Source organism: Bos indicus, chromosome 3, assembly GCF_029378745.1.
Source record: "Bos indicus isolate NIAB-ARS_2022 breed Sahiwal x Tharparkar chromosome 3, NIAB-ARS_B.indTharparkar_mat_pri_1.0, whole genome shotgun sequence".
NCBI classification, from domain to species: Eukaryota; Metazoa; Chordata; class Mammalia; order Artiodactyla; family Bovidae; genus Bos; species Bos indicus.
This window is the reverse complement of record NC_091762.1, coordinates 93,672,823-93,697,313: the sequence shown is the minus strand read 5'-3', so window position 1 is coordinate 93,697,313 and position 24,491 is coordinate 93,672,823. Positions and strand designations below refer to the sequence as shown.

At 42.2% G+C, this 24,491-nt stretch overlaps 1 protein-coding gene and 1 long non-coding RNA gene across 9 annotated transcripts in view; one reads left to right on the top strand and one right to left on the bottom strand.

The window, feature by feature from the left end:
• The window catches only part of LOC109556286 (enoyl-CoA hydratase domain-containing protein 2, mitochondrial), a 29,846-nt gene extending 22,509 nt beyond the window's left edge, over positions 1-7,337 (bottom strand). For 2 of the 8 annotated variants that reach the window (XM_019957459.2, XM_019957461.2), the window contains exon 1: positions 7,040-7,307. In XM_019957459.2, coding sequence (XP_019813018.2) covers positions 7,040-7,172 — 133 coding nt within the window. In that variant the 5' untranslated portion in view covers positions 7,173-7,307. Of the gene's footprint in view, positions 1-7,039 lie in introns of all 8 variants that reach the window. The other 6 variants (XM_070786531.1, XM_070786530.1, XM_019957462.2 and 3 more) reach the window with 6 other exon arrangements.
• LOC139182238 (uncharacterized) overlaps positions 5,937-24,491 on the top strand; it is a 36,139-nt gene continuing 17,584 nt past the window's right edge. The window contains exons 1-2 of the long non-coding RNA XR_011565884.1: positions 5,937-6,304; positions 18,658-18,715. This is a non-coding gene — a long non-coding RNA (uncharacterized lncRNA). The remainder of the gene's footprint in view (positions 6,305-18,657; positions 18,716-24,491) is intronic.

The following is a 24,491-nucleotide window of genomic DNA, read 5'->3' as shown; positions in this document are numbered from 1 at the left end:
AGTAAAATTTTAAAATACTGTATTACTAGCACACACTAGTGGGCCCATGGATACGGTCCTGTGGCAGGGTCCACAGGGCAGCCTCCAGGAGCTCAGAGTGGCCCCTGGCCAACAGGAAGAAAACAGGACTTCAGTACTACAACAATACGATATGAATTCTGTCAATAGCCTGAGGAACCTGGAAGCAGATCCATCCCCAGTTAAGCCTATGATGAGAGACCATAGCCCCTGCCAACTCTGGGATTGCAGCCTGCTAAAACCCTGAAGAAGAGAACCCAGCAAAACTGTGCCTGGACTTCTGACCTATGGAAACTATGAGATAATAAGTGTACGCTATTTTAAGCAACAGTCTGTGGTAATATGTTATGTGGCAATAGAAAACAAATATAGTCATTACATCCTGGGATTGACAGGAACTTTCCTCTCTCCTCTTCACTTTCCTGTTCTGTCTTTCCTTTTTCTCTGGCTAACTCTCTCCCATATTTCATCTCTAGCTCCCTCTTGCAGAATGCAAATATGGTGCTCGGCTGAAGTCACAGCTCAGTCACATCCCAGCTCCATAGCCTTGGACAAGTTACTTTATCGTTCTGACCTTCACTTTCCTGATCTATAAATAGAAATACTAAAAAGGTTGTAATGAAGATTAAGAGATAATGTCCATAAGTGTATAACTAGAGTCTGTGGGCACTTTGAGCAGGGAAAATGCACAGAAGCTGGTGAAAGTCTAGGACCCAATATGAGGTGTGAGCTCTAAGCTGGGAGACCTAAGGGGCCAGACAGGGTGTCTTTGGCTTTCATTCATTCACCTGACAATGTTCAGCTGGAACTACCACATGCCAGGCCCCGGAGAAATAGAGGACCCAGCCATGGTCCCTGACTTCTTAGTTGACACCCTATTCTGGGAACATTGCCCTTGCTGGACCCCAGTAATAATGATGGGTTTGCATTGCACCCTCTCTACTCCTATCAGACTCCCGTGATGGTTTGATTTGCTTAGCAGAAGACCTAGAGTCACATCTGTCTGGGTCTGGATCACACAGTGATGTGGGTGGGAGTCGATAGAAACCACTGGAAAGTCATGTGGGTATGTGTGCTCAGTTGCTCAGTAGTGTCTGACTCTTTGTCATCCCTATGGACTGTAGCCTGCAAGGCTCCTCTGTCCATGGGATTCTCAAGGCAAGAACACTGGAGTGGCATTGCCATTCCCTTCTCTAGGGGATCTTCCTGACCCAGGGATCAAACCCAAGTCTTCTGTGTCTCCTGCATTGGCAGATTCTTTTACCACTGAGCTGTGTGGGAAGCCTTAATAATCCCTTAGTATACAGAGGGGGAAACTGAGGCTCAGAAAAGAAGAGAATGTGCCAAAGTTACTAGGTGGACCCAGCTAGCAATCCTCACTCTCAGAGTTAACAAGTGATGAGGAAGACAAGTTCAGACAGAAGGAATGTAAAAGGACAAGGGTGGGGGAAGAGGGTGCAATTCCTAAGTGGTTTACAAAGGTAGAGAGGGAGGAGAGGACCCAAGTCAGGGGCATAGTTAGAAGAAAACACGTAAGTGGGATGGCTTAAAATGAACAAACCCATGGTAGGAGATATAAGGTGACATGGTCAGGTTGTGGTGGAGAACCTTGAATATTCAGCTGAGGAGCTGGAGTAAAGCCATAAGAGTGAGGAGTGGTTAACGGGCTAATCTCATTTTCAAAGACAACAGGCACAATGTGACAATGCTCTGGTGCTGTCACGCCAAGTGGAAGACAGAACTGGTGACTTGTAGGAGGATGGTGGGATGGTTCTCCTGGGTGTGGGTCTCCTCCTCATGCCTCCTCCACTGCCTCTTCTTGGTTTCCTTATCTCCTTCCCTCTAGGACATTCTATATGCCCTCTGGCAGGGGCAGAAGCTTAATCTCCTGATGCTTATACTTTTGTTCAGTGGCTTAGTCATTTCTGACTCTGTGACCCCATTGACTGCAGCACACCTGTCCTCCATCATCTAGAGTTGCTCAAACTCATGTCCATTGAGTTGATCATGCCATCCAACCATCTTATCCTCTGTCTCCCCTTCTCCTCCATCTTTCCCAGCATCAGGATCTTTTCCAGTGAGTCAGCTCTTCACATCAGGTGGCCGAAGTATTGGAGCTTCAGGTTCAGCATCAGCCCTTCCAATGAATATTCAGGATTCAATGAATATTCAGAATCCTTTAGGATTGACTGGTTGGATCTCCTTGCTGTCCAAGGCACTCTCAAGAGCCTTCTCCAGCACCACAGTTCAAAAGCATCAATTCTTCGGCACTCAGACTTCTTCAAGGGCTTCCTTGGTGGTTCAGGGGCTTCCCTGGTGGTTCAGATGGTAAAGAATTTGCCTGCAATGAGGGAGACCTGGGTTCGGTCCATGGGTTGGGAAGATCCTCTGGAGGAGGGCATGGCAACCTACTCCAATATTCTTGCCTGGAGAATCCCCATGGACAGAGGAGCCTGGCAGACTATACAGTCCATGGGATTGAAAAGAGTCAGATATGACTGAGAGACTCAGCACAGAGCACAGCACAGCTGGTGGTTCAGACAGTAAAGAATCTACCTGCAATGAAGGAGGCTTGGGATCCATCCTTGGGCCAGGAAGATCCAATGACGAAGGAAATGGCAACCCACTCCAGTTATCTTGCCTGGAGAACTCCATGGACAGAGGAGCCTGGAGGGCTACAGACCTTGGAGTCACAAAGAGTCAGACATGATGGAGTGACCAACACATTGCAGCCTTCTTTATGGTCCAATTCTCATATCCATATGTGACTACTGGAAAAACCATAGCTTTGATTATGCGACCTTTCTCAGCAAAGTGATGTCTCTGCTTGTTAATATACTGTCTAGGTTGGTCATAGCTTTTCTTCCAAGGAGCAAGCATCTTTTAATTTCATGGTTGCAGTCACCATCTGAGGTGATTTTGGAGCCCAAGAAAATAAAGTCTGTCACTCTTTCCATTGTTTGCTCATCTATTTCCCATGAAGTGATGGGACCAGATGCCATGATCTCAGTTTTTTGAATGTTGAGTGTTAAACCAGCTTTTTCACCCTCCTCTTTCACTTTCATCAAGAGGCTCTTTAGTTCCTTTTCACTTTCTGCCATAAGAGTGGTATGTATCATCTACATATCTGAGGTTATTGATACTGCTCCCAGCAATCTTGATTCCAGCTTGTGCTTCATCCAGCCTGGCATTTCACATCTGTACTCTGTATATAAGTTAAATAAACAAGGTGACAGTATACAGCCTTGATATACTCCTTTCCCAATTTGGAACTAGTCCAGCTCCATGTCCAGTTCTAACTGTTGCTTCTTGACCTGCATATAGATTTTTCAGGAGGCAGGTCAGATGGTCTGGTATTCCCACCTCTTTAAGAATTTTCCACAGTTTGTTGTGATCCACACAGTCAAAGGCTTTGGCATAGTCAATAAAGCAGAAGTAGATGTTTTTCTGGAACTCTCTTGCTTTTTTGATGATCCAGTGGATATTGGCAATTTGATCTCTGGTTCCTCTCCCTTTTCTAAATCCAGCTTGAATATCTGGAAGTTCTTGGTTTACATACTGTTGAAGTCTCGCTTGGAGAATTTTGAGCATTACTTTGCTAGCATGTGAAATGAGTGCAGTTGTGTGGTAGTTTGAACATTCTTTGGTATTGCCCTTCTTTGGGATTGGAGTGAAAGCTGTCCCTTTCCAGTCCTGTGGCCACTGCTGAGTTTGCCAAATTTGCTGGCATCTTAATGCAGCACTTTAACAACATCATCCTTTAGGATTTGAAATAGCTCAGCTGGAATTCCATCACCTCCACTAGCTTTGTTCGTAGTAATGCTTCCTAAGGCCCACTTGACTTCACGTTCCAGGATATCTGGCTCTAGGTGAGTGATCATTATCTGGGTCATTAAGACCTTGTACAGTTCTTCTGTGTATTCTTGCTGCCTCTCCTTAATATCTTCTACTTCGGTTAGGTCCTTACCATTTCTGCCCTTTATTGTGCCCATCTTTGCATGAAATGTTCCTTTGGTATCTCTGATTTTCTTGAAGAGATCTCTAGTTTTTCCTATTCTGTTGTTTTCCTCTATTTCTTTGCATTGTTAACTTAAGGCTTTCTTATCTCTCCTTGCTATTCTCTGGAACTCTGTATCCAGATGGGTATATCTTTCCTTTTCTCCTTTGCCTTTTGCTTCTCTTCTTTTCGCAGCTTCTTGTAAGGCCTCCTCAGACAACCATTTTACCTTTTTTGTATTTCTTTTTCTTGGGGATGGTTTTGATCACCACCTCCTGTACTGTGTTACAAACCTCCATCCCTAGTTATCCAGGCACTCTGCCTATCAGATCTAATCCCTTGAATCTATTTCTCACTTCCACTGTATAATCATAAGGGATTTGACTTAGGTTATACCTGAATGGCCTAGTGGTATTCCCTACTTTCTTCAATTTAATTTTGAATTTTGCAATAAGGAGTTCATGATCTGATTCAAGGTCAGCTCCTGTCTTTTTTTTTTTGCTGACTGTATAGAGCTTCTTCATCTTTGGTTGCAAACAATCTAATCAGTCTAATTTCTATATTGGCCATCTGGTGATGTCCATGTGAAGAGTCAGCTCTTGTGTTGTTGGAATAGGGTGTTTGCTATGACCAGTGCATTCTTTTGGCAAAACTCTGTTAGCCTTTGCACTGCGTCATTTTGTACTCCAAGGTCAAACCTGCCTGTTACTCCAGGTATCTCTTGACTTCCTACTTCAGTCCCCTATGAGGAAAAGGACATCTTTTTTGGTGTTAGTTCTAGAAGGTCATGTAGGTCTTCATAGAACTGTTCAGCTTCTTTGGCATTAGTGGTTGGGTCACAGACTTGGATTACTGTGGTACTTGTTATTTCTGGATAAAAAATTCTCCTATCTACAAGTGAGCCATGATAATTTTTCAACTAATGTACAAGTCTGTGTTCTTAGTCTCTGAATTACTAGAAGAATAGTGATGTCCATTAATAGTTGAGAACACAGGTTTTAAAATCAGACCGGGTTCATATTGCTTAAACTCTCTGTTCCTCGGTTTATTGATCTGTAAAGTTGGGAGAATAGTTATAGCTATTTCAAGGCAAACACTGTTGCCTGTTTGGCAGTGAACAAAGCATGAGAGCATCTGGGGTATTCTCTAACCCTAGCCATCCCACATGGCCAGAGAATTCTCACCAAGTGAGGCAGTTGGAGGCCAGAAGCCTCTTCATGTCCATCAAAAGTGGGGGACGTACATAGGGAACAGTATGCAATATCACGGAGCAAGGAACAATTCTTCAACAGCTCTTCAACTTAGCATCAAGCAAGAAAAAAGAAGAAATATGAGATGCCTAGAACAATACAATCTGTGTCAACTCAAATTTGGACACAGTGCTACTTTAAATGCGGGGAAGGTTAGAGGGGTTGGACCGGGGGAGAAAGTAAAGACAAGAAGAACTTGCCCAGCTGGTGACACAACAGCAGACAGGGGAATGCCACTGAATGCAAAGTCCAATCACTGCCCTTCACCCGCCTTCACAAATAACACTGCCCCCAAACAGAAACAAAACAAAATATAACACAACCAAGAAAACCCAACACAAGGCTCAATCAAGGTGTTCTTGCCAGTGAGTGCTGTGAACTTTCCCTTGAGTCAGCAGGACTCCACATTCCAGCAGCAGCTGCAGGGCAATTGCACAGGAGGGCGCCAAGCACTCCTCCTGGCCTCTCCTCTCTCTCCTCCCCTCCTTTCTCCCACCCCTCCCCCCTCCTCATCTCCTCCTTTCCAGGAGGTGGGACACCCTAAGCCAAATGGAATTGGCTCGGCTGCCCCAGCCCACTGGAACCTCGCCAGGAAGCTCAGCCTGGGAGGAAAATCAGGCATTTTAAAGCTGTAGTCGGGGGTGGGGATGGGGGTGGGGGTGGGGCTTGCTGGCACTTAGTTCTACCCTTGAACGAGTCCCTTCTCTTTCCTCACAGCCCCAGGCCACTAAATCTGGGGCTGAGGGGACCGATATTGATGCAGAATCCCTTCACAATTACGGTGGGGGCGGCAGGTAAGGTGGTCACCTACCAAAGGATTTAGGCCAGGGGAGCCTCTACTGGGATGCAGGAACTTTGGGGTCCAATCCTCAAACACTCTGAGCAACCTGCCTCCCCCTTACTGGTTTTGGGGTAGGAGATAGATGGGCCCCCAGGCCAGACAGCTAGTGTTTGTCAGTGGAGTAAAACTGAAGTTTCTCACCCAGACCCGCCAAGGACAAAGCTAGTGTCAGTAAATGAGCTCTGCTGGAATAAAGAGGTAAGATGATCACCCCTGAGGTCAAGAAAAATGTCCTTGTCTACACATGTGCAGGAAGGCTTTTTAGGGGTGAAAAAGGGCGGGGTTGCCACCCCTTAGTAAGCGTGGACACACCCCCATAGGTCTCTGCAGTGGGATCCATCTTAGCAAAAAGTTGCCCAGGCATGTTGGGGAGGTCCTAGGGCCAGTCGGGTGTGAAGAAACCAGATAATTTGCCATATATAAACACCCAAAGGCTGTCCTTTATAAGTGATTTAACTCACCTCTTTACTGGCCTCCTCCTCGTTAGAGAGGCCCCAGATACCCTTTCTCTCTGGATGTGTATTTCTGTCTAGCTTTTCTGACTTAAATATAACTGCTTCTCTGTGTGCTCTCCCATATGTTGTGCTGTGTCTGTAATAGTAAGCTTTGTACCTGTTTTTACAGTCTTTGCCTCCTTGAAACATTCTTGTTTTCAAATGCCTGCTTGCCTTCTAGCCTCTCCCTGCTGGTGGTCTAGGAGATAGGATTCCTGGTTTTCATCCAGGCTACCCAGGTTCAATTTCTGGGTAGGGAACTAAATTCTCTCTCAGGACCACTCACTGCTTTCTCTCTCTGAGATCAGTTTCAGTCTGCCTCCCTGTAGTGGGAGTGCTGGCCATGGGTCCGTACTGGCCAACAGCACCAGGCATGCCAGGCCTGCCTCTCAGCCAGCCAGAGCTCACCCCAGCCGCTTTCCGGGCTCTCGGCACTTACCCTGGTTTGGACCCGCCAGAGCGCACACCTGGATCTCCCGGCCGGCAGCCCCGGGGTTGGAGGAGCAGCCGCGGGTCTCAAGCGGCTTCCAGGGGCGCGGAAAGCGCAGGGTGCTGGTCAGGACGCGCAGCATGGGGGCCCACTTTGGGAACGGGCCACTCGGCCCTCCACCACCGCCTCCCGCTGAAAGCTCGCTGCTCTGCTCCAGGCCTTTACAAACTGCTCCTCCTACGGGCCGAGAGCCCTGCGCGGCTCCCTGAGCCTGTAGGAAACCGGAAGACATAGGAAACCGGAAGACATGGGTAAGGAGAAAGCCCGGCTCTGTTGTGTACTTTAGGACAAGGCTGCCAATCTAAGTCCCAAAATTTTAATCTGTAAAGCGCGGGTAATAAAAGTGACAAGTGCCAAAGATAAAGCCGAAAGCTAAAGTAGTAGAACAGATTTTAATCAGTAATACACTGTTGCAAAAGAGAAATGAACTTTTATGAACAGCATGAACTCTTAACATAGTTTCTAACAGCTCAAGGACACATCCCTAGGATGACTCTAGCCCCTTTTAAAGTGCCTGCCTGAGAAAACTCAAGACTGCCAAAAGAAATTACTGTTTGTTCCAGCCAGCATCTGAAGGTAGGGTTCCTCTCTCCCAGTCTCTGTGGGAGCCTAAGCTTGCAGAAGGGACAGCGAACCTAGAATAGTTCCATGTGGACTAACCCCGCTCTGCGTATTTTGAAAGTTTTCACTTCCCTGACTGTCCACAGTCCTGGCTCAACCACTTCCTTAATCCTTCATTTTCCTTGTAAAATCTCTTCTCACTACTTTAGGGGAGGCTGAAGCCTAGTAGCCAAATAAGATGGTAATAAGCCAGATAAGATGGTAGGTGTTGCAAGAGGGCATCAGAGGGCAGACACACTGAAACCATACTCACAGAAAACTAGTCAATCTAATCACACTAGGACCACAGTCTAACTCAATGAAACTAAGCCATGCCTGTGGGGCAACCCAAGACGGGCCGGTCATGGTGGAGAGATCTGACAGAATGTGGTCCACTGGAGAAGGGAATGGCAAACCACTTCAGTATTTTTGCCTGAGAACCCCATGAACAGTATGAAAAGGCAAAATGATAGGATACTGAAAGAGGAACTCCCCAGGTCAGTAGGGGCCCAATATGCTACTGGAGATCAGTGGAGAAATAACTCCAGAAAGAATGAAAGGATGGAGCCAAAGCAGAAACAATACCCAGCTGTAGATGTGACTGGTGATAGAGGAAGGTCTGATGCTGTAAAGAGCAATATTGCATAGGAACCTGGAATGTCAGGTCCATGAATCAAGGCAAATTGGAAGTGGTCAAACAAGAGACGGCAAGAGTGAATGTCGACATTCTAGGAATCAGCAAACTAAAATGGACTGGAATGGGTGAATTTAACTCAGATGACCATTATATCTACTACTGCGGGCAGGAATCCCTCAGAAGAAATGGAGTAGCCATCATGGTCAACAAAAGAGTCCAAAATGCAGTACTTGGATGCAATCTCAAAAACGACAGAATGATCTCTGTCCATTTCCAAGGCAAACCATTCAATATTACAGTAATCTAAGTCTATGCCCCAACCAGTAATGCTGAAGAAGCTGAAGCTGAACAGTTCTATGAAGACCTACAAGGCCTTTTAGAACTAACACCCAAAAAAGATGTCCTTTTCATTATAGGGGACTGGAATGCAAAAGTAGGAAGTCAAGAAACACCTGGAGTAACAGGCAAATTTGGCCTTGGAATACGGAATGAAGCAGGGCAAAGACTAATAGAGTTTTGCCAAGAAAATGCACTGGTCATAGCAAACACCCTCTTCCAACAACATAAGAGAAGACTCTACACACGGACATCACCAGATGGTCAACACTGAAATCAGATTGATTATATTCTTTGCAGCCAAAGATGGAGAAGCTCTATACATTCAACAAAAACAAGACGAGGAGCTGACTGTGGCTCAGATCATGAACTCCTTATTGCCAAATTCAGACTGAAATTGAAGAAAGTAGGGAAAACCACTAGACTATTCAGGTATGACCTAAATCAAATCCATTATGATTATACAGTGGAAGTGAGAAATAGATTTCAGGGCCTAGATCTGATAGAGTGCCTGATGAACTATGGACGGAGGTTTGTGACATTGTACAGGAGACAGGGATCAAGACCATCCCCAAGAAAAAGAAATGCAAAGAAGCAAAATGGCTGTCTGGGGAGGCCTTACAAATAGCTGTGAAAAGAAGAGAAGTGAAAAGCAAAGGAGAAAAGGAAAGATATAGACATCTGAATGCAGAGTTCCAAAGAATAGCAAGAAGAGATAAGAAAGCCTTCTTCAGCGATCAATGCAAAGAAATAGAGGAAAACAACAGAATGGGAAAGACTAGAGATCTCTTCAAGAAAATCAGAGATACCAAAGGAACATTTCATGCAAAGATGAGCACAATAAAGGACAGAAATGGTATGGACCTAACAGAAGCAGAAGATATTAAGAAGAGATGGCAAGAATACACAGAAGAACTGTACAAAAAAGATCTTCACGACCCAGATAATCATGATGGTGTGATCACTCACCTAGAGCCAGACATCCTGGAATGTGAAGTCAAGTGGGCCTTAGAAAGCATCACTACGAACAAAGCTAGTGGAGGTGATGGAATTCCAGTTGAGCTATTTCAAATCCTGAAAGATGATGCTGTGAAAGTGCTGCACTCCATATGCCAGCAAATTTGGAAAACTCAGCAGTGGCCACAGGACTGGAAAAGGTCAGTTTTCATTCCAATCCCAAAGAAAGGCACTGCCAAAGAATGCTCAAACTACTGCACAATTGCACTTATCTCACATGCTAGTAAAGTAATGCTCAAAATTCTCTAAGCCATGCTTCAGCCATATGTGAACCATGAACTTCCTGATGTTCAAGCTGGTTTTAGAAAAGGCAGAGGAACCAGAGATCAAATTGCCAACATCGGCTGGATCATGGAAAAAGCAAGAGAGTTCCAGAAAAACATCTATTTCTGCTTTATTGACTATGCCAAAGCCTTTGACTGTGTGGATCACAATAAGCTGTGGAAAATTCTGAAAGAGATGGGAATATCAGACCACCTGACCTGCCTCTTGAGAAATATGTATGCAGGTCAGGAAGCAACAGTTAGAACTGGACATGGAACAACAGACTGGTTCCAAATAGGAAAAGGAGTACATCAAGGCTGTATATTGTCACCCAGCTTATTTAACTTATATGCAGAGTACATCATGAGAAACGCTGGACTGGAAGAAACACAAGCTGGAATCAAGATTGCCGGGAGAAATATCAATAACCTCAGATATGCAGATGACACCACCCTAATGGCAGAAAGTGAAGAGGAACTAAAAAGCCTCTTGATGAAAGTGAAAGTGGAGAGTGAAAAAGTTGGCTTAAAGCCCAACATTCAGAAAACAAAGATCATGGCATCTGGTCCCATCACTTCATGGGAAATAGATGGGGAAACAGTGGAAACAGTGTCAGACTTTATTTTTTTGGGCTCCAAAATCACTGCAGATGGTGATTGCAGCCATGAAATTAAAAGACACTTACTCCTTGGAAGGAAAGTTATGACGAACCTAGATAGTATATAGAAAAGCAGAGACATTACTTTGCCAACAAAGGTCCGTCTAGTCAAGGCTATGGTTTTTCCAGTAGTCATGTATGGATGTGAGAGTTGGACTGTGAAGAAAGCTGAGTGCCAAAGAATTGATGCTTTTGAACTGTGGTGTTGGAGAAGACTCTTGAGAGTCCCTTGGACTACAAGGAGATCCAACCAGTCCATTCTAAAGGAGATCAGCCCTGGGATTTCTTTGGAAGGACTGATGCTAAAGCTGAAACTCCAGCACTTTGGCCATGTACTCATGCGAAGATTGACTCATTGGAAAAGACTCTGATGCTGGGAGGGATTGGGGGCAGGAGGAGAAGGGGATGACAGAGGATGAGATGGCTGGATGGCATCAGTGACTCCATGGATGTGGGTCTGAGTGAACTCCAGGAACTGGTGATGGACAGGGAGGCCTGGCGTGCTGCGATTCATGGGATTGCAAAGAGTCAGACACGACTGAGCAACTGAGCTGAACTGAAGCCTAGTAGAGAAGAGGGCTCAGAGGACCCTGACTAGAGTCTGGTGATAGAATCTTTTTTTTTTTAATTGGGTGCTAATTACTTTACAATATTGTATTGGTTTTTGCCATACACTCACATGAATCAGCCATGGCTGTACATGTGTTCCCCATCCTGAACCCACCTCCCTCCTCCTTCCCCATCCCATCCCTCAGGGTCATCCCAGTGCACCAGCCCTGAGCACCCTGTCTCATGCATCGGACCTGGACTGGCGAGCTATTTCCATATGGTAATATACATGTTTCAATGCTATTCTCTCAAATCATCCCACCCTCGCCTTCTCCCACAGAGTCCAAAAGTCTGTTCTTTATATCTGTGTCTCTTTTGCTGTCTCGCATATAGGCTCATATATGTGTGTTAATATACTGTATTGATGTTTTTCTTTCTGACTTACTTCTCTTTGTATTATAGGCTCCAGTTTCATCCACCTCATTAGAACTGATTCAAGTGCATTCTTTTTAATAGCTGAGTAATATTCCATTGTGTATATGTACCACAGCTTTCTTATCCATTTGTCAGTCCATTTGCCTGTGGACTGGATAATTATCTTATCCATTTGCCAGTGGACATCTAGGTTGCTTCCATGTCCTGGCTGTTGTAAACAGTGCTGTGATGAACACTGGGGTACACGTGTCTCTTTCAATTCTGGTTTCCTCAGTTTGTATGCCCAGCAGTGGAATTGCTGGGTTGTATGGCAGTTCTAGTTCCAGTTTTTTAAGGAATCTCCTCACTGTTCTCCATAATGGCTGTCTTAGTGTGCATTCCCACCAACAGTGTAAGAGGGTTCCTTTTTCTCTGCACCCTCTCCAGCATTTATTGTTTGTGGACTTTTTGATAGCAGCCATTCTGACCAGCGAGAGATGGTACCTCATTGTGGTTTTGATCTGCATTTCTCTGATAATGAGTGATCTTGAGCATCTTTTCATGTGTTTGTTAGCAGTTAAACTGTATTATTCATTGATTTGTTATTTCTTTATAGGTTGCATAACCATAACCACTCCCTCATTCTAGAATATTTTCATCACTCTAACAGGAAACACTATCCATTTGGCAGACATTTTCCATTTCCCCCTTCATCTGGGCCCTGGCATCCACTCCTCTATTTTCTGTCTTTAGAGAATTACCTAGTCTGCGACATATTCATTCACATGAACAGAATAATGCAATATGCAGCCTTTTGTGCCTGGCTTCTTTTAATTAACATGATCATTTCAGGGTTATGGCATGTTATAGCATGTATCAGAACTCCATTCATTTGATGGCTGAATAATATTGCATTGCATGTTTTATTTATTTGATCACCAGTTGATGAACATTTGGGTCATTTCAACACTTTTTTCTTGTTTCAATTTGTTCCTCATTAAACTTTCTTTATTTTTAATTAAATAACTTTAAATATTACAATTTAATGGCTTTTTTGGGCCCATTTTTTGATTGGGTCACTTATTTTTCTGGAATTGAGCTACAGGAGTTGCTTGTATATTTTTGAGATTAATTCTTTGTCAATTGCTTCATTTGCTATTATTTTCTCCCATTCTGAGGGCTGTCTTTTCACCTTGCTTATAGTTTCTTTCATTGTGCAAAAGCTTTCAAGTTTAATTAGGTCCGATTTGTTTATTTTTGCTTTTATTTCCATTACTCTGGGAGGTGGTTTCTAGAGGATCTTGCTATGATTTACATCAGAGAGTGTTTTGCCTATGTTTTCCTATAGGAGTTTTATAGTTTCTGGTCTTACATTTAGATCTTTAATCCATTTTGAGTTTATTTTTGTGTATGGTGTTAGAAAGTGTTCTAGTTTCATTCTTTTACAAATGGTTGACCAGTTTTCCCAGCACCACTTGTTAAAGACATTGTCTTTTCTCCATTGTATATTCTTGCCTCCTGTATCAAAGATAAGGTGTCCAAAGGTGCGTGGATTTATCTCTGGGCTTTCTATTTTGTTCCATTGATCTATATTTCTGTTCTTGTGCCAGTACCATACTGTCTTGATTACTGTAGCTTTGTAGTATAGCCTGAAGTCAGGCAGGTTAATTCCTCCAGTTCCATTCTTCTTTCTCAAGATTGCTTTGGCTCTTCGAGGTTTTTTGTATTTCCATACAAATTGTGAAATTATTTGTTCTAGTTCTCTGAAAAATACCATTGGTAGCTTGATAGGGATTGCATTGAATCTATAGAGTGCTTTGGGTAGTATACTCATTTTCACTGTATTGATTCTTCCAATCCATGAACATGGTATATTTCTCCATCTATTTGTGTCATCTTTGATTTCTTTCATCAGTATTTTATAGTTTTATATATATAGGTCTTTTGTTTCTTTAGGTAGATTTATTCCTAAGTATTTTATTCTTTTTGTTGCAATGGTGAATGGAATTGTTTCCTTAATTTCTCTTTCTGTTTTCTCATTGTTAATGTATAGGGATGCAAGGGATTTCTGTGTGTTAATTTTATATCCTACAACTTTACTATATTCACTGATTAGCTCTAGTAATTTTCTGGTGGAGTCTTTAGGGTTTTCTATGTAGAGGATCATGTCATCTGCAAACAGTTTTTCTTCTTCTTTTCCAGTCTGGCTTCCTTTTATTTCTTTTTCTTCTCTGATTGCTATGGCTAAAATTTCCAAAACTATGTCGAATAGTATTAGGGAGTGTGCATCCTTGTCTTGTTCCTGACTTTAGGGGAAATGCTTTCAATTTTCACCATCGAGGATAATGTTTGCTGTGGGTTTGTTATATATGGCTTTTATTATGTTGAGGTATGTTCCTTCTATGCCTGCTTTCTGGAGGGTTTTTATCATAAATGGATGTTAGGGCAGTAATCCCATTCCTTTAAAAAAATGTATTTATAAAAAAAAAATGTATTTATTTAGCTTGTCAGGTCTTAGTTGCAGCACACAGGATCTTTAGTTGTGGCATGTTGGATCTAGCTCCCCAACCAGAGATCAAGCCAGGGCCCCCTGCATTGGAAGCTCAGATTCTAAGCCACTAGACCACCAGGGAATACCTTTAAAAAAATTTTTTTTTTTTAATTTATATACTAGTCCCCTCTTGAGGGCTCCATCTGCATGATTACCAAAGACCCAAGTTCTTAAGGAATGTATAATATGGAGAAGGAAAGGGTAAATCATTTAAATATGGTGTGTTAGGATATTTGGTTAAGTGTAGTAGATTGGAAATATGAATTTATCTCTATTGGTGCTTTCCAAATCTCACAAAAATGACAGTAAAGACATTAAAGCATTAACCCATCAGGGTGAAGTGACTAGGAGAGGAAACAGAATGATGTCAGAAAAACACTGGATGATTAAAAGCTGGTGGAAGTGTGGTTATTGACTCAAAACAGAGAAATGCAGAGCCCAAGTTCCTGAAGAAGGGTTATACTGGCTGAGTCTTCCTGCAGTACTCGAGAAGGCTTAGGACCTACATGTACTAGATGTCAAGTAAGGTGGGGATGAGAGGAGGGAAGAAAAACACTTCCATGGTATAATTGGATTCCAAGATCCTTTTTACCACTAGGTGACTATCAGTTCCTTGTCAAAGTATAGGAGGCTTGTTCCCTGGAGAAATTGAACTGATGCTTCTCTAGCATCATCTGACCTTTAGGTTTAGTGGAAGACAGGAAGGAGGCCCAAGTTGAAAAAAAGGATTTAAATGGAATTCTTTATATTATTTAATTATAGTAATTGGCAACCCTGTTCCTAGAGCACTGGTGATCAGATACATACCAACTTCCTGGCAGAGGTTTGGAAAATTATGTGAAATGGCTCCAGAGAAAAGCCAGAACACCACCCTACTCAAAGGGCAAGATTTTAATGGACTTGAGTATAGCAAGAGTATGAAAAGTTCATTGATATTCTTTTAAATTCAACATTGCTTTTAGCTTGTCAGAAACTCCCACTTGTCATGTTTTAGTCTAGTATTAAAAACGAATATCCACAATTATCTTAAGAGGCTATTAAAGTGTTTCTTCCTTTTCTAACCACAAATCTATGTGAGTTCAGATTTGCTTCATAGAATTCAACCTAAAAAATAATGCCAAAAGTTGAATGAAGAATCAGCTGTGTCAGATGTAAGAATTCACCTGCCTCTTATGAAAGCAGATGTTAAAGAGAATTGCAGATTTGCAAAACAGTTGCACCTGATCAGTTTTTCTTGCGAGATATAGGGAGATATAGGGTGAGTCTGCAAGATTCTGGATCCAGCTGTCAATATGTAGGACAGAGAACAGAGGAACAAGTTGAACTGCATGAATATGCAATCTACAAAGTCCAGACTGTGGGAAACCACAGTCCCAACAGTCTAGGTCTTTAACAGATGTGTTGAGAGGGAAAAAATGTAGTGGAGAGGAACCTTAAATTAAAAAATAATTTTAAAAGCCCAGAATTTTTTTTTAAAGGCAAGGCCGAAATATAGTGTCCATAGACACTTTGGTGATAAAACTATGAGTCACTACAAGGATGTAATTATTATAAGAATCAGGATAATAATTACCCTTATTCTGAGGTGGGGTTGAGATAAGGGACAGTGTGTTTAGAGGAGTTTGTGGAGTAGCAGGGAAAGTTCAGTTTTTTAGTTTGCATGGTTGTTACCAAAAAATAAAGGTAGAAACTAGGTAAAATGTTAGGGCAGATTTTAATCAATAGTTCAGTCCAGTTGCTCAGTTGTGTCTGACTCTTTGTGACACCATGGACTGCAGCACGCCAGGCTTCACTGTCCATCACCATTCCCAGAGCTTACTAAAACTCTTGTCCATTGAGTCAGTGATGCCATCCAACTATCTCATTCTCCGTCATCCCCTTCTCTTCCCACCTTCAATCTTTCCCAGCATCAGAGTCTTTTCTAGTGAGTCAGTTCTTCACATCAGGTGGCCAAAGTATTGGAGTTTAAACTTCAACATCAGTCCTTCCAGTGAATATTCAGGACTGATATCCTTTAGGATTGACCGGTGGATGTCCTTGCAGTCCAAGGGACTTTCAAGAGTCTTCTCCAGCACTACAGTTCAAAAGCATCAATTCTTTGGCTCTCAGCTTTCTTTATAGTCCAACTCTCACATCCATACATGACTACTGGAAAAACCATAGCTTTGATTATAAGGATCTTTGTCGGCAAAGTAATGTCTCTGCTTTTTAATATGCTGTATAGGTTGATTGGAGCTTTTCTTCCAAGAAGCAAGTATCTTTTAATTTTATGGCTGTGGTCATCATCTGGAGTGATTTTGGAGCCCCCCCAAAATAAAGTCTCTCACTGTTTCCATTGTTTCTCCATCTATTTGCCATGAAGTGATGGGGCTGGATGCCATGATCTTCGTTTTCTGAATGTTGAGTTTTAAGCCAACTTTTTCACTCTCCTCTTTCATCAAGAGGCTTTTTAGTTCTTCTTTGCTTTCTGTCATAGGGTGGTGTCATCTGCATATCTGAGGTTATTGATATTTCTCCTGGTTGTGGCTATTAATCAATAGTAGGCTGTTGCAAAAGTCCAGTGTGAAGTAACTTTGTACACATGTGACTCAGTGTATTAAGGGGGTTATAAGGGAATAGGGAGGATGGTGAGTAGGGACTCAGTACAGTAGTCCCTTGGTGTCCCTGAGGTATTGGTTCCAGAATTTCTTTTGGATATCAAAGTCCATGGATGCTCAATCCCCTTAGTTATCACACTGTATCTGGGGGGTGCAGAACCCACAGATGCCAAGCACCAGCCATAAGGTCAGGAAAGTGAAAATTTACATAAACTGGAAAGAGAGGAGTTTAGTGAAAACCATCTGGATTTGCTCAGTGGCTCTTATCCAAGCTTAGGGTCCTGCCCTCCCACAGAGACTAAGAAATCAGCCTTATATTCAGGTGTTGGCTGGAGGAAGCAGTGAATTCTTTTGACAGCCTGGAGTTTTCTAAGTCAGGCACTTTAAGCGGAGCCTCACTATCCTAGGGACCTGGCCTTGAGCAAGTTAGAACTCAAAAAATTATCTTAATGCCTCAGTCTCTTAGGTCAAGATTTAGATCTAGTAGAGAAGAGGAATCAGAGAAGCTTGAATAGAATTTGGTGAAGGAGAGAATCTTTGTCAATGGTTACGAGAGTATTTGCCTTAAACTTTCAAAATGAGGCAGTTAACTCCAGGAAAAACAAAGCAAAACAAAATTGTTCAATGAAGCACATGTAATCATAATATACAACCTGGCCCTGTAATAGGCAACATTATCTTAATAAGGTAAGCACTACATACTGATTTAATTTAAAACTTGTGTTTCCACTGTATAAGGATGCTGCTGCTGCTACTGCTAAGTCGCTTCAGTCGTGTCTGACTCTGTGCGACCCCATAGATGGCAGCCCACCAGGCTCCCCCGTCCCTGGGATTCTCCAGGCAAGAACACTGGAGTGGGTTGCCATTTCCTTCTTCAATGCGTGAAAATGAAAAGTGGAAGTGAAGTCTTTCAGTCTTGTCCGACTCTTCGCAACCCCATGGACTGCAGCCTACCAGGCTCCTCCATCCATGGGATTTTCCAGGCAAGAGTACTGGAGTGGGGTGCCAGCGCCTTCTCCAGTATAAGGAGGATGGGAACTGTAAATATATAAGTGAGGTGGTCTAAGAGACATAATTCTCATCGTCCCATGTTGGAGACTATGATATAATTTCTTAAATTGTTAAGTCAAGAAATAATAGTATCAGAATATTTAGAAATGTGACATTTTAAAAGAACTATCTATAAGAATTGAAAATGGATATTTTGGGAGCATGTAAGACTAGCGCTCAGTCAGTTCAGTTCAGTCACTCTCACATCCGAATCTTTGCAACCAGTGAGTGGAAGGTAACAGGTTGCTGTTTTTATTATAGGCTTTAGGGTAGGTTTTTATTTTATTTTTTGCATTTCTTTGCTCTGGAATTTCCTTTTCTGTCAATTACCTAGCTCCTGCTGCTGCTGCTAAGTCGCTTCAGTCGTGTCCAACTCTTCTCGACCCCAGAGACGGCAGCCCACCAGGCTCCCCATCCCTGGGATTCTCCAGGCAAGAGCACTGGAGTGGGCTGCCATTTCCTTTTCCAATGCGTGAAAGTGAAAAGTGAAAGTGAAGTCACTCAGTCGTGTCCGACTCTTAGCGATCCCATGGACTGCAGCCTACGAGGCTCCTCCATCCATGGGATTTGCCAGGCAAGAGTACTGGAGTGGGTTGCCAACCTAGCTCCTACTTATCCTTAAATACCCTATTTAAATATCAGTTTCTCTGGGAAGCCGTTCTAGTCCCCTGAGGCTGGGTAGTTGTCTCTCCCAGATCATTCTGTACTTAGTACACTGTCTTCCATTACATAAGTTCCCTGCAGGTACAAGCTGTATATTATTTATTATCAGAGTCCAGCAACACTGATAGATACTCATTTTGTTTAAATGACTAGATGAATGTATTTCTGTGGTTCTCTCTTGTGAGAGACTATCACCATAGTGTTTCCTTTTGTTATCTTCTCTATTTCTAGTTCACAAAGCCTGAAGTTGAGAACTCGAGAGACTACCCTGACTTGGCAAAGGAAGCAGGTAAAATAGAACATTTAGATCTTTGAACATTGTAGTTTATTGTGTGGTCTGTCATGATTGTGGAGCAGCCTTGCAACCTTCAGAGGACTCTTGATCAAAGATGTTTTATTTTCAGGGCCAAGGAGTCTAAGCTTAAGTATCAGTTGTTTAAGGGAAATTCTGGTTTCGAGAGATCAAATTGCCAACACTCAATGGATCACAGAGAAAGAAAGGGAATTCCAGAAAAACATCTACTTCTGCATCACTGACTACGTGAAAGCCTTTGACTGTGTGAATCACAACAAACTGTGGAAAATTCTTCAAGAAATGGGAATACCACACCACCTTACCTGTCTCCTGAGAAACCTGTATGTGGGTCAAGAAGCAACAGTTAGCACCTTACATGGAACAATGGACTGGTTCAAAATTGGGAAAGGAGCATGACAAGGCTATTTATTATCATCCTGTTTATTAAACCTATATGCAGAGTACATAATTCAAAATGCTGGACTGGATGAATCACAAGCTGAAATCAGCATTGCCAGGAGAAATACCAACAACCTCAGATATGCAGATGATACCACTCTAATGGCAGAAAATGAGGAACTAAAGAGCATGTTGATGAGGGTGAAAGAGGAGAATGAAAAAACTGGCTTAAAACTCAACATTCAAAATACAAAGATCATGGAATCCGGTCCCATCACTTCATGGTAAATAGAAGGGGAAAAGGTAGAAGCAGTGACAGATTTTATTTTCTTGGGCTCCAGAATCACTGGGGATGGTGACTACAGCCATGGAATTAAAAGACGCATGCTCCTTGGAAGGAAAGCTATGACAAACGTAGACAGCATATTAAAAAGCAGAGACATTGCTTTGCCGACAAAGATCTGAATAGACAAAGCTGTGGTTTTTCCAGTAATCATGTACGGATGTGAGAATGGGACCATAAAGAAGGCTCAGCACTGAAGAATTGATGTTTTCAAATTGTGGTGCTGGAGAAGATTCTTGAGAGTCCCTTGGACAGCAAGGAGATCCAACCAGTCCATCCTAAAGGAAATCAGTCCTGAATATTCATTGAAAGGACTGATGCTGAAGTTGAAGCTCCAAGACTTTGGCCACCTTATGTGAAGGGCTGACTCATTGGAAAAGACCCTGATGCTGGGAAAGATTGAAGGCAAATGGAGAAGAGGATAAGATGTGGCAGAGGATAAGATGGTTAGATAGCATCACTGTCTCAATGGACATGAATTTGAGCAAAGTCTGGGAGATAGTGAAGGACAGGGAAGCCTGGTGTAGTGTAGTCGCAAAGAGTTGGACACAACTTAGCGATTGAACAACAAAGGCTTCCCACATATGGAGACCTTGGAAAATTCGTGGTCCCACAAAGTTTGTTTAGGTACAGTCCTTTTCCTGTGATGGCAACCCACTCCAGTATTCTTGCCTGGAAAATCCCATGGACTGAGGAGCCTGGTAGGCTACAGTCCATGGGGTCGCAAAGAGTCGGACACGACTGAGCAACTTCACTTTCACTTTTCACTTTCTTTTTCCTGTGAAGCCTTTCCCTTCCTTCTTTCCCTGTCAGATTGTTGCCAGGCAACCCAGAAAAGATTATTCTCATTTTTCATTAGATACTCTTTGTCGCTCCAAGTACCTCATGCACGCAGTGTTCATAAATTAGATTTCATTTCAGCTCTATTATACAAGTCTGTGGTTAGATATTACTATACAGGGAATCAGAGCATCTCTGTCCTCCGAAAGAAAGGTTTGTGAGATTTGATTAGCTGATGTTGATTCTTTGGGTGGACAGTATTCATTCAGTGTTTATCGTTTGGTTGTTGAATGTCCTCTTGACTGTTGTCTCCAAACAGCTTCTACTTTTCTTTGAAATAGGAAATGCTTTAATCAGTTTTTCTATGTATTCTTTGTTCTGTTTCTTTTAGTTAGTTAAAAGTAGTTACTATAAAAAATATATGGATAGAATATTTTGATTATAAGATGGTAATGTTGAGATGAAGTTATTAAGTTTGAATTTACCTCTGGAATTGTCTAATAACAAGAAATTCAGTTTGATTGCTTCTGTTTACTGATTACAATTTTCTTCTTTTGCAGACATTATTAGGAAAATAAACTCAATTTAAAAAAGGATTTTTTATGTAGAATGCACTTTTAGAACTTAGCTTTGTTTTTATAAAACCCCTTGGTTCCAACTGTGAGAAGTGAGAGGGAGGTGAGAAGTGCAAAAGGGTGACTCTGTTCACGTATCTGAGGTAGTTCTAGGTGAGTATGTTCACCTTCAGCCTACATCAGTCATGTTTAGTTCAACATGTATCTAAGCGTCACTTGGTGGGGAAGCCCCTGAGATCCTATAAATGATTTTGTTCTCAGCCCTCTGGGCTTACTTGTCAGCTGTGGTGCTGAGGCAAGAGAATTGGTTTAACGGAAGTCTTACCCTCTAATTCTCCAAACTGGTTTAGGAGGAGGTTCTGCTACCTTCCCTGCCCTCATTATTTCCTAAATGCATAGTGTGGAGGGAAGCGCAACCAGCAGGATTGTGTCCTGTCACATTATTTAGAGACTTCTTACTCTTTACACAGTCCTGCTCATCTTCTTTCCCTCAGAGAAAGGTTAGGAATCCCTCTGCAGCTAAATGCAAAGTGGTAAAGCCACACCATGTAACTCTCTGAAACTGTTTCTGATATTGAAAGTTACTTCTGTGCTTCCTTTGTTTTCTAATCCCTTTAACATTTTTACTTAATAATGATTTAAATCTGAAAATATATGAAGACAACCTGGTGTTAGGAGAAAATGTTCAACAAATATTAAGGAGTGTATCCCGGTCACTTGGGAAGATTCAGTCAAAGTCTGGTGTACAGATCTTAGAGCCTTTGCCCTCTAGTAGGGAAAATAAGGCAAGTTCACATACATGGTGAGTAGACCATGGGAGGTGCAAGATGATTTGGCCACTTAGAGGAGTATCAGAGCACAGGCTAAACTTTATACCTTTTCACTTAACTCATTCTCTCCTACTGGTTATAAGAGCAATGTTTGTTTTATTGGAACACATGCGAGCGTGCTGAGTCACTTCAGTCGTGTCTGACTCTTTGCGACCCCATGACCTGTAGCCCACCAGGCTCCTATGTCCTTGGGATTCTCCAGGCAAAAATACTAGAGTGGGGTGCCATGCCCTTCTCCAGGGGATCTTCCTGACCTTGGGATCGAACCTGTGTCTCCTATAGCTCCTGCATTGCAGGCAGATTTTTTACCGCTGAGCCACTGAACACAGAAGTATATAATAATGAAAGGAAAATTTATGACCCAAGCCTAGCTACTGTTAACATCTTGGTGTGTTCTATTTTAATATTTTTTTTTCCTATGGCTATCTGGGATCATATTCTAAATGTAGTTTTGTATCATGATTTCTAATGCATTATTATGAGCATTTCTCCTGTCACTTAAAGCTGAAAAAAAAATAAATTTGCATGTTTTTTGTATATTTATGCCATAATTATATATTTTTAAAGGTATCTATTTATTTTTAATTGAAGGATAATTGCTTTACAATATTCTGTTGGTTTCTGTCATACATCAGCCTGCATCAGCCATAGATATACACATGTCCCCTCCCTCTTGAACCTCCCTCCCACCTTCTACCCCATCCCACCTGGCTAGGTTGTCACAGAAGAACAGGCTGAACTCCCTGCGCTGTATGCTACTGCTACTGCTAAGTCACTTCAGTCGTGTCTGACTCTGTGCGACCCCATAGACGGCAGCCCACCAGGCTCCCCCATCCCTGGGATTCTCCAGGCAAGAACATTGGAGTGGGTTGCCATTTCCTTCTCCAATGTATGAAAGTGAAAAGTGAAAGTGAGGTCGCTCAGTCGTGTCCGACTCCCAGCAACGCCATGGACTATAGCCTACCAGGCTCCTCTGCCCATGGGATTTTCTAGGCAAGAGTACTGGAGCAGCTTCCGATTAGCTATCTGTTTTATACACAGTTACATACATATTTCAACGCTACTCTCTCAATTTGTCTGACCCTCTCCTTCCCCTGCTGTGTCCATAAGTCTGCTCTCTATGTTTGAGTCTCTATCCTGTCCTGCAAATAGGTTCATTATTTTTCTAGTTTCCATATATACTACACACTGATATACGATATTTGTTTTTCTCTTTTTGACTTACTTCATTCTGTATAACAGTATGCTATCATTTTTGTTGTATATTCGATTTACAACTTTTTTGATATTTTAGAAGAACTATAGTGAATATCTTCAGTTCAGTTCAGTTCAGTTGCTCAGTTGTGTCCGACTCTTTGCGACCCCATGAACTGCAGCGCGCTAGGCCTCCCTGTCCATCACCAACTTCCAGAGTCTACCTAAACTCATGTCCATTGAATCGATGAAGCCATCCAACCATCTCATCCTCTGTCGTCCCCTTCTCCTCCTGCCCTCTATCTTTCCCAGCATCAGGGTCTTTTCAAATGAGTCAGCTCTTCGCATCACATGTCCAAAGTATTGGAATTTCAGCTTCAACATCAGTCCTTCCAATGAACACTCAGGACTGATCTCCTTTAGGATGGACTGGTTGGACCTCCTTGCAGTCCAAGACTTTATTGGGAAGGGGCGCCCAGGTAGAAAGCAGTAGGATAAAGGAACCCAGGAGAACTGCTCTGCCATATGGTTCACAGTCTCGAGTTTTATGGTGATGGGATTAGTTTCCGGGTTGTCTTTGGCCTATCCTTCTGACTCAGAGTCTTTCCTGGTGGTGCACGCATTGGTCAGCCAAGATGGATGCCAGTGAAAAGGATTCTGATACATGATATCTCCTTTTGACTTTTCCCAAACTCTTCTGGTTAGTGGTGGCTTATTAGTTCTGTGTTCCTTACCAGGACCTCCTGTCGTAAAATAACTCATACAAATGGTTACTATGGTGCCTGGCCAGAGTGGACGGTTTCAGTCAGTGTGCTTCCCCTAACGGTAATTGTGTCAATGGAGTATATTTATAGTATATTTATAGTAATTGTTTTAACATTAAAATGATTCTGTCATCTGTATCATTTCTATTGATTGATTAATCCACTCTTTACAAGTTGTACTCTTCTGTTTCATTGCATGCATCATAACTTGTGATTGAATGTTAAACATTATGAATTTTACTTTGTTGGGTGTAAACGGAATTTTTATGTTCCATTAACTATTTAGGAGTTTGTTCTGGGATTGTTGTTTTTTAGAAGTGGTTTGATCCCTTTGAGATCTGCTTTTATGTTTTGTTAGGCAGAATCCAGAACAGTCCTTATTATTCCAAGGCTGAACTGATGCTGCTATTCAAGCAGTAACCTCAGGATTCCACTGATGCTCTTTGTGTTAGGAGATCTTTCCAATGTGGTTTTGAGAATAAAACTATTCCTGGCCCTATGGGAACTATTTTCAGAGAGCTCTCCCTCTCTTCTCTCCATTACTCTTCTCTGTGAGTTCTTTCCAAGATCCCTGTACTAAGCTTTATGTTGTCCATTGTTTGAAAACAGTCACTTTGTATATTTTGCTCAGGTTTTTAAATGTTTAAGACAGAAGGGTAAATCTGTAGTCCATCATGACTACAGCAGAAGTATATATAATTGTTTTCATTAACATTCCTTTTCAACTTAGGTAAGAAAATTTTCTGTATTAAAATTTTTTTTTAATTTCATATGATAGAAAAAATTCTACTGATGAAAATCCAAGCATAATTTTATATACTTATTTTAAAAGATTTCTGTGTTCACAGATTCCCAGAAAACTTTTATCCTTTGGGTTGGCAAGTT